A 10,795-nucleotide genomic window follows, 5' to 3' on the forward strand; every position below is an offset into this window, starting at 1 on the left:
TAGTTAAGGCGCCTAGTCTAGGGCAAAAGGTTATCTGGTAATTAAGGTGCCTTGTAGAGATTAATGGCTATTTGTTTGCCAATTATAAATAGAAGGAAATATAGCTCTTTGTCTCCCATAAAAGGTAATAGGAAATGGGTGTATCTTTTATGATTGGTTCTAGCAAACAGCCAATAGGAATTTTAACCAGGCTGATTGGACAGAGGCAGCCAAAGGAGGAGCAAGGGGGCTGAGCTGAGGGAATATAAGTGCTGGCCATAATGGCAGGAGGGCAGGCCAGAGCTTGGTAACCATATACCACTGTGCCTCACATTTATTTGTCTGACAAATAAATTATTATTTTAATTTCTCTATTGCTGCGTTGAATATTTCATTCCAGCTAAGCGTTAACCACAAGCAGGGTGCTACATTTTATGGTGCCTCTGTGACTCGGATAAGTGGTCTGCTGGAACGCAGCCCCTTCGCCTTACTGGGCAGGGTACAAGAGGGAGGACCACTAACTGCTTACCCAGCGCGCACTGGAACATTTTTCCAGGGGAACGCAGAAGTCTCGTCTGTCTGATACCCTGCTCACCGACGGCGACGGACCGGGGGGAACCAGAGAAATAAAGAGGGATCCGCTAAGGGTAAGTGCACAAAGGGGTTTTGGCCCTCCAATTAATTGGGAGGAAGAGAAGTCTTGATCAAACTTCTGCGTCTCAGTAAGGGGGAAACTGAGTACGCTAGGTGGTTGGGTACATCAGACGGTGGTCTGGTGGAGGAAAAGGGAAAGGTTGGGAAGTAGAGTGTGGTGAAGTATCCAGCGCATTGTATGTGTGAGAAAGTACAATCTGTAGCTGACCTGAGTGTGGAGTGGGTAGTACTTCGGTTCCCAGTAAGGCGACTTCACTGGGCAAGGAACCCCACGAAGCGAGTGTGTGAGTGACTGAGTGGATACTTCACAGGGCCATACAATGGGAGTTGGGGGTTCAAAGGGGGAAAATACACCTCTTGAATGTATGTTAAATAATTTTAAGAAAGCCTTCTCAGGGGCATATGGAGTCAAAATGACGCCAGAGCGCTTGAGAACGTTATGTGAATTAGAGTGGCCGAAACAAAATACTGAATGGCCATCTCAGGGAACTTTTGATATAAATTTAGTAAGCAAACTTTGGACTAACATCGCCAAAGAAACGGGAGGGTGCCCAGAACAATTTTCATATATAGATTCTTGGCTGAGCACATTAAATAAAAATCCTCCATGGATAAGGGAATGCAAAGTCCAACGATGCAAATTATTGGCTGTAAAAGCCGAAGCTAGGAAAGGAATCTTGCCAAATAAACTCAAACCCATTTTTGAGGGACCAGAGGAAGAGGTGCTTCCACCTCCACCCTATGCTCCACACCGAAGGGAGCCTAATCCAAATACTCCACCAGTTGTAACCCCAAGGCAAGAAAGTGGAACGAATAATGGGGGTGGAGTCACAGAACTTGATTCCTTGATAGATTATGATAAATATCTTCAGGAGGCCTTGGAGTCCTATAATAAAGCCCAAGCAGAAGTGGTTATTCCACCTGTGAGTCCCAGTAGAACTCCATCTACAGTCTCCTTTAGTGGAACAACCAATTGCCCACTCCAAACCCCTGTACATCCAAATCCTAGAGAACTATTACAGAAGTTACAGGAAGACCTTGATCGGTCAGCAAGCAATACAGCCAGGCGTATAAAGCTGCTAAAAGAACGCCTTGGGACAGATACCATCCCCTATGATTTGAGGCCCCTAGAGCAAAGCGAAGAGGAAGGTCACGTAGTAGCCCCTCTTAGAAGAGTATTTGATGCACTTGAGGAGCCTGTGCTGGTTAACGGGCAACCCGGACCACGGCCACCTCGAACTTCGACCCTCCAGTACATTCCATTCACAACTACGGATCTGATGAATTGGAAAACACACACCCCATCTTTCGCAGAAAAACCTCAGGCTATGATGGACTTGGTGACTTCAATAGTAAATACTCATAGTCCTACTTGGACAGATTGCCGCCAACTCCTGAATACTCTGTTCACCACTGAGGAAAGAAGAGACATAATTGAAAAGGCACAGATATATTTGCGTGAGCAGGCCAGAGTGGGAAATATTTTTAATATTGACCGTCATCTCCAGGATAACTTTCCTTTGGAAGATCCTAATTGGGATCCAAACAATGCAATTCACCTGGCCAGGCTTACCACCTACCGCCAGACGCTTGTGCAAGGTATCCGCAGGGCATGCCAGAAGCCCACTAATATGTCTAAAGTCTCAGAAGTAGAACAGAAACCAAATGAGAGTCCGGGAGACTTTTTAGAGAGGCTGCAGGAAGCCTATCGTATATGGACTCCTTTTGACCCTGAAGCCCCTGAAAACAGCAGAATGATTACTGCTACATTTGTGGCCCAGTGTGCTTCTGACATTCGCAAGAAAATTCAGAAATCAGAAGGATGGGAAAGGATGCTGATGAGCCAAATTATGGCCATTGCACGTCGAGTTTATCGGAATAGGGATGAGGCTGAGAAACAAGAGAAGAAGAAGTGTCATAAGGAAAATATGGTGATGCTGGCCACAGCAGTGATGTGTTACCCATAACACTGTTTCGTGTTCGGGGCGCACCCACAAAAAGACTTAAGTTGTCACCTTTTGAGCTCCTGTATGGGAGGCCGCCCTCCTTTGTTCAGGATATTCCAGCTGACCTCAAACAAATAGGAGACTATGTGACACAGGGACAAGTGCAGTCTCTCTCCCGTGTTTTTGTTTCTCTTAACAGGTGGGCCCTCAGCGCATGCCGTGCAGCATTGCCGAGCCGATTCATCAGTTCCAGGCTGGCGATAGCTATGGGTGAAAGAGTGGAAACGCGATCCACTTGCACCTAAGTGGCGTGGACCTTACACCGTCTTGCTCTCTACTCCAACAGCGGTGAAGGTAGCTGAGGTGACCCCCTGGATTCATCACTCCCGTTTGAAGAAGTCCGAAGGCAGTTGGACGTGCAAAGGTGACCCCTCTAATCCTTTAAAACCGACTCTCTCCAAAAACCCCTGTATCTAGCCCTACGGGGAACGGGCTAGGTCACGGGCAACATTAGACGACCGGCCTGCTGCAGCCACAACCTGGAAGCTGGCTGACCTGCGCACGCCTGAAGCTTGAGGAGCGTCTGAACCAGCGATTGTGAACGGGAAGATTCTCTTATACAATTGATTGACTCCCCCCCCCCTGTGGAACAATTATCAGAGATATTACTCATTGGGGATCCTTGGGATATATGTTTTGGTCTTGGTGGTTCCCCATTTCTGTCACTGGAGGAATTATATTGGGACTAATATTTTTTTGTTATCACAATAAGGTAATCTTTTGTGGAAGGAATGCATATACTAGACATCAACATGATTTTATTATTAATCCTGATCCCTTGGGAAGGGGAAGGGTCCTTGAATTTGAGCAAATTTGCTAAATATGGATTCAGTCAAAACCACAATATGTGGGTAGGCTTAGCTGAGATGGTAGCCAATGTTACAAATAGGACCAATTGCCTTGTTTGCTCTCTTGGGCCAGATGATTCAGAGGGAGGTATGCCCTTATTACCAATACCATTAAATGCCATTGGTATGGTAAGCGAAATGCCACACCAAACAGAAGTACAGAATTTCCCCGGATGGAACTCAACTAAACCAATACGAGTTATACCTGTGCAAGGGGAATTCTGTGTACATAAATCATCAGAGGCAGCTGATTCTACCATGATAGGCTCTTCTCATTGCCACTATACTTGGGATTATATTAAGAATAGTCAAACCTGGGCAAACGGTACTACCTATCGAACTCGGAATACCTTGCCCTGTGCACCTCCTTTTATTCATGCATGGAAAATGGTGTGGAACATAACTATGACAGAAAAAGGCAATCTAACATACTGCACTGTGAGCTCTATGCCCCTTTTGATATTTCGCCTTATGCACTCCACGTACCAAAAACCTCAGACCCGATGGTTGTGGTGGATATGTGGAGAATGGGCATACAAGAAACTCCCTTCCAAATGGAGTGGGACTTGTTTCCTGGGATGGGTATTACCACCAATGTGGATTATGCCCACTAGTTCGGCCAAGCGTACACGAAGAAACGCTGATATTTCTCATATAGCAGGAGGAAGTACCCAAAGTTGGAGCGATACTGATGATTGGCCACCAGAGCGCATTATAGCCTATTATGAAGCTGCTTCCTGGAATCCTGATGAGCTCATACAAGGGGCTCGGGATCCTATTTATAATCTAAACAGAATAATTCGATTGCAAGCAGTAGTGGAACTTGTAACCAATGCAACGGCCCAGAGTTTGAGACTTATTGCACAACAGTTGGATGAAAGTAGAGCCGCCATTTTGCAGCTGAAAATGGGAATGGATTATGTACTTGCCAGGCAGGGAGGCCTATGTGGAGTCTTGAACTTGACAGGGAATGCCTGTTGCTTTAACATTTCTGATAATGGTGAGGCAATCCGTGTGTTGGCCACAAAGATGGAGAATATAGCACATGTCCCAGTACAAACATGGGAAGGATGGGATATGGGATGGCTCACCAACTGGTTACCAAATGTTGCAGGACTCAAAGGGATACTATTGTCTTCCTTGTTTTTCTTGACGGTAGTAGTAATGGTTTTGTGTATGGTGCCATGTATCATTTCAGGTTTTAGAAGTACAATTAGAAAGATGATTTCAAATGAAACTCTACCTCATATCATGGCCCTATACAGAGCTTTACCTCAGGAATATGATGAAGGTCAAGCTATCAAGGACACTTGGGATGAAGGTCCTTGAGCTTGAAAGGGGGGAATGAGGCATCTGATCATAGCCTGCATTTTTATCAAGGCTTATATTTTGATCAGGTTCCTGTATTCCAAAAAAAAATGAGCTTAAATTCACAAATGTTTCCTTTCGAGACAGGACACCAGCAGGCAAGGTCTTTGTCAGAGGCCCCTTTGGTTTATTGCGGTCATAAAACAGGCTGGGAGCAAAAGGTCACACTGACCATACAAATGATAGAATACAATCAAGGTTGCAAAAACAATTAATTATTGTGCCTCCCATTAAACTTGAGCCACATCTTCCTAAGGTTAAAAGGGCAAGAGCTAATACAAACAGCAGCTGGCTAGGGAAGAGGCCTCTCTCTCTGAAGCTGCTTTGAAGCTTCAGAGAATTTAGAGAACTTATAGAACTTAGCTTTTACTAAGTTCTTTTTTTACTTAGACAAGATCTTTGCTTCTAAAAATCTATATATGTTATGTATGAAATATTGGCTTAAATGTAATTATGCAAAGGATTTAGAAAGTAAGAAATTATAGAATCATAGAAGAAGTTGGAATAGACCACGAGGGCCATTGGGTCCGGACCCCTGCCAGACAGAGAGACGCCATCGGAGCACTCCTGACATATGGTTGTCAAGCCTCTGCTTAATGACCTCCAAAGAAGGAGATCTTTCATTGATAATGTGTGGGAAGGTGAACAAAAAGATCTGTTCAGATAAAATTAGCCACCATCTGTTTTGGAGTGAATAGGGCAATAGGGCAAAAGATGAAATGTTAGTTAAGGCGCCTAGTCTAGGGCAAAAGGTTATCTGGTAATTAAGGTGCCTTGTAGAGATTAATGGCTATTTGTTTGCCAATTATAAATAGAAGGAAATATAGCTCTTTGTCTCCCATAAAAGGTAATAGGAAATGGGTGTATCTTTTATGATTGGTTCTAGCAAACAGCCAATAGGAATTTTAACCAGGCTGATTGGACAGAGGCAGCCAAAGGAGGAGCAAGGGGGCTGAGCTGAGGGAATATAAGTGCTGGCCATAATGGCAGGAGGGCAGGCCAGAGCTTGGTAACCATATACCACTGTGCCTCACATTTATTTGTCTGACAAATAAATTATTATTTTAATTTCTCTATTGCTGTGTTGAATATTTCATTCCAGCTAAGCGTTAACCACAAGCAGGGTGCTACATTTCGACCGCCAAACCTTTCAGGGGAGCATTTGCATTTCTGATGAAATTGTGACCGCGCGGCTTAGGGATTTTTTTAAAAAAAACTTTTTCTACAGACTACGTTGTGGAGGTCTGATTTCTTGTCCTGTGATAAAAAGCATTCTGTTTTGACTGAAAAACCTCTCAGGCGAACATTTGCAACAGCTGGGCACCATGTTTTAGTGATTTGCCAAAAGTCAGATTTTTGATGAAATTGGGACCCTGGGGCTTAGCGATTTTTTTAAAAAAAATTTTTCTAGCGGTTAACTTGTCGAGGGCTGATTTCTTTTTCTGTGATAAAAAGCCTTCTGTTTGAACCGCCAAATCTTTCATGGGAGCATTTGCAACCGTTTGGCACCATTTTTGAGTGAATTGCCAAAAGTCAGATTTTTGATGAAATTGGGACCGCGCCCTAATATAAATTAGTCAACTACATTTTCTATAAATTCATTCGAAATACTGTCGTATTTATCCAAGCAGTCTATGTTTGTAAGCAGTCTGTTCACAGGTTGCAAGTGTTACCATATTATCAATCCACCGATTAAAGGAGATCATCTCTTTACTCTTCCAGTTTATCAATATCAGCCTCTCAGCTACCAATAGAGTGTGTACAATCCATTTCTGTTGTCCAGAACTTCCATATAGTAGGTATATAGTTAAAAAAAAGTTTCATGTTTTATTGTATATTATTTTATCCTGCAAGCTGCTGAGCGTGGCTGGCACGACCCAGTCAGATGGGTGGGGTATAAATAATAAAACTATTATTATTATTTATTTATTATTGAATAGGACATCCCTTTTTTCATCAGAGAAGTGTTGGAGGGTTTGAGAATGAAATATACTCAGAGTCGAGAGTGGATTTCATGCTCTTTATTCAGCTCATAGTGGTGAGGCGGAATGGATGTTCCCTCAAAGTATCTGCTTTATATACATTATTTACACAATGGGCTGCATGTGATTGGCTAATTTACTCCTGCCTTACTCCTAGTTTACACCTAGTTTACTCCTAGTTTACACCCACTTTACTCCTAGTTTACACCTAGTTTACTCCTAGTTTACTCCTACTTTATGTGTGCATTTATTTAAAATGCATCTCTGGGGTACTCTGGGGCATAGGAATTTTTTCATTTTTTTCTTACACCACATGTTCTGAGGGACGGTGCACAGGCGGTGGACAATCTCTCAGGGGAGCATTAGCGATTTTTTCAAAAAAATCTTTTTCTCCCGGTTAAGTTGTCGAGGGCTGATTTCCTGTCCTGCGATAAAAAGGCTTCTGTTTCCCCCGCCAAACTTCTCAGGTGAGCATTTGCAACCGTTTGGCAATATTTTTGAGTGAATTGCCGAAAGTCAGATTTTTGATGAAATTGTGACCCCGGGGCTTATCGATTTTTCAAAAACAAAAAAAAATTATCCCGGTTGAGTTGTCAAGGGCTGATTTCTTTTTCTGTGATAAAATGCCTTCTGTTTCAACCGCCAAACTTTTCATGGGAGCATTTGCAACCGTTGGGCACGACTTTTGAGTGAATTGCCGAAAGTCAGATTTTTTCCTGAAATTGTGACCCCCGGGGCTTAGGGATTTTTTCCAAAAAATATTTCTCCGCTGGTTACGTTGTTGAGGTCTGATTTCTAGTCCTGTGATAAAAAGCCTTCTGTTTCGACCGCCAAAGCTTTCAGGGGAGAGAATTTGCAACCGTTGGGTACCATTTTTGAGTGAATTGCCGAAAGTCAGATTTTTTCTGAAATTGTGACCCCGGGTCTTAGGGATTTCTTGAAAAAAATCTTCTTCCGCCGGTTAGGTGTCGAGGTCTGATTTCTTGTCCTGTGATAAAAAGCCTTCTGTTTCGACCACCAAAGCTTTCAGGGGAGAGAATTTGCAACCGTTGGGTACCATTTTTGAGTGAATTGCCGAAAGTCAGATTTTTTCTGAAATTGTGACCCCGGGGCTTAGCGATTTCTTGAAAAAAATCTTCTTCCGCCGATTAAGCTGTCGAGGGCTGATTTCTTGTTCTGTGATAAAAAGCCTTCTGTTTCGACCGCCAAACATTTCAGGGGAGAGAATTTGCAATCGTTTGGCCACATGGTCTGAGGGACGGTGCACAGGCGGTGGAAAACATCTCAGGGGAGCATTAGCGATTTTTTCAAAAAAATCTTTTTATCCCGGTTAAGTTGTCGAGGGCTGATTTCCTGTCCTGTGATAAAAAGTCTTCTGTTTCGAGCACCAAACCTCTCAGGGGACCATTTGCAACCGTTTGGCACCATTTTTGAGTGAATTGCAAAAAGTCAGATTTTTGATGAAATCTTTTTCTACGGATGAAGTTGTTGAGGGCTGCTTTCCTGTCCTGCGATAAAAAGCCTTCTGTTTCGACCGCCAAACCTCTCAGGGGACCATTGGCAACCGTTTGGCACCATTTTTGAGTGAATTACCGAAAGTCATATTTTTGATGAAAGCTTTTTCTACGGATTTAGTTGTCGAGGGCTGATTTCCTGTCCTGTGATAAAAACCCTTCTGTTTCGACCGCCAAACCTTTCAGGGGAGCATTTGCATTTCTGATGAAATTGTGACCGCGCGGCTTAGGGATTTTTTTTAAAAAAACTTTTTCTACAGACTACGTTGTGGAGGTCTGATTTCTTGTCCTGTGATAAAAAGCATTCTGTTTTGACTGAAAAACCTCTCAGGCGAACATTTGCAACAGCTGGGCACCATTTTTGAGTGAATTGCCAAAAGTCAGATTTTTGTTGTAATTGTTTAGGGATTTCTTGAAAAAAATCTTCTTCCGCCGATTAAGCTGTCGAAGGCTGATTTCTTGTTCTGTGATAAAATGCCTTCTGTTTCAACCGCCAAACCTTTCATGGGAGCATTTGCAACCGTTTGGCACCATTTTTGAGTGAATTGGCAAAAGTCAGATTTTTGCTGAAATTGTGACCGTGCCCTAATATAAATTAGTCAACTACATTTTCTATAAATTCATTCGAAATACTGTCGTATTTATCCAAGCAGTCTATGTTTGTAAGCAGTCCGTTCACAGGTTGCAAGTGTTACCATATTATCAATCCACCGATTAAAGGAGATCATCTCTTTACTCTTCCAGTTTATCAATATCAGCCTCTCAGCTACCATTAGAGTGTGTACAATCCAGTTCTGTTGTCCAGTTGTTAACTTCCATATAGTAGGCATATAGTCAAAAAAAAGTTTCATGTTTTATTGTATATTATTTTATCCTGCAAGCTGCTGAGCGTGGCTGGCACGACCCAGTCAGATGGGTGGGGTATAAATAATAAAACTATTATTATTATTTATTTATTATTGAATAGGACATCCCTTTTTTCATCAGAGAAGTGTTGGAGGGTTTGAGAATGAAATATACTCAGAGTCGAGAGTGGATTTCATGCTCTTTATTCAGCTCATAGTGGTGAGGAGGAATGGATGTTCCCTCAAAGTATCTGCTTTACAACCATTATTTACACAATGGGCTGCATGTGATTGTCTAGTTTACTCCTGCCTTACTCCTAGTTTACACCTAGTTTACTCCTACTTTACAACTAGCTTACTCCTAGTTTACACCTACTTTACACCTACTTTACTCATAGTTTACACCTACTTTACACCTAGTCTACTACTACTTTACACTTAGTTTACTCCTAGTTTACACCTACTTTACTCCTAGTTTACTCCTAGTTTACACCTACTTTACTCCTACTTTATGTGTGCATTTATTAAAAATGCATCTCTGGGGTACTCTGGGGCATAGGCATTTGTTCATTTTTTTCTGACACCACATGGTCTGAGGGACGGTGCACAGGCGGTGGACAACCTCTCAGGGGAGCCATAGCGATTTTTTCAAAAAAATCTTTTTCTCCCGGTTAAGTTGTCGAGGGCTGATTTCCTGTCCTGTGATAAAAAGCCTTCTGTTTCGACCGCCAAACCTTTCAGGGAAGCATTTGCAACCATTTAGCTCCATTTTTGAGTGAATTGTCGAAAGTCAGATTTTTGATGAAATTGTGACCCCGGGGCTTACGGATTTTTTCAAAAAAAAAAAACTGCCTGTTAAGTTGTCGAGGGCTGATTTCTAGTCCTGTTATAAAAAGCCTTCTGTTTTGACCGCCAAACCTTTCAGGGGAGCATTTGCAACAGTTTAGCTCCATTTTTGAGTGAATTGTCGAAAGTTAGATTTTTTATGAAATTGTGACCCCGGGGCTTACGGATTTTTTCAAAAAAAAATTTCTGCCGGTTAAGTTGTCGATGGCTGATTTCTTGTCCTGTGATAAAAAGACTTCTGTTTCGACATCCAAACGTTTCAGGGGAGCATTTGCAACCGTTTGGCACCATTTTTGAGTGAATTGCCGAAAGTCAGATTTTTGATGAAATTGTGACCTCGTGGCTTACGGATTTTTTCAAAAAAAAATTTCTGCCGGTTAACTTGTCGATGGCTGATTTCTTGTCTTTTGATAAAAAAAAATCTGTTTCGACCGACCGCCAAACCCTTCAGGGGAGCATTTTCACCTGTTTGGCACCATTTTTGAGTGAATTGCCGAAAGTCAGATTTTTGATGAAATTGTGACCCCGGGGCTTAGGGATTTTTTCAAAAAAATTTTTTAAGCCGGTTAAGTTGTCGAGGGCTGATTTCTTGTCCTGTGATAAAAAGACTTCTGTTTCGACATCCAAACGTTTCAGGGGAGCATTTGCAACCGTTTGGCACCATTTTTGAGTGAATTCCCGAAAGTCCGATTTTTGATGAAATTGTGACCCCGGGGCTTAGGGATTTTTTCAAAAAAAAATTTCTGCCGGTTA

The 10,795-nt window shown here is 42.5% G+C and overlaps 1 protein-coding gene across 1 annotated transcript; it reads left to right on the forward strand.

Moving 5' to 3' along the window:
- Positions 1–749: 749 nt before the first annotated feature.
- LOC310754973 (uncharacterized protein) lies at positions 750–8,486 on the forward strand (the record flags this gene model as incomplete). The annotated part of the gene is made up of 3 exons (XM_083631635.1): positions 750–867; positions 898–2,415; positions 8,473–8,486. The coding sequence occupies exons 2-3, from the start codon at positions 954–956 to the stop codon at positions 8,484–8,486; spliced, it is 1,476 nt and encodes a 491-aa protein (XP_083487761.1). The 5' UTR covers positions 750–867; positions 898–953.
- Between the last annotated feature and the right edge of the window lie 2,309 nt (positions 8,487–10,795).

This window comes from Podarcis filfolensis, assembly GCF_964270895.1.
Source record: "Podarcis filfolensis genome assembly, contig: HAP1_SCAFFOLD_40, whole genome shotgun sequence".
Taxonomy (NCBI): domain Eukaryota; kingdom Metazoa; phylum Chordata; class Lepidosauria; order Squamata; family Lacertidae; genus Podarcis; species Podarcis filfolensis.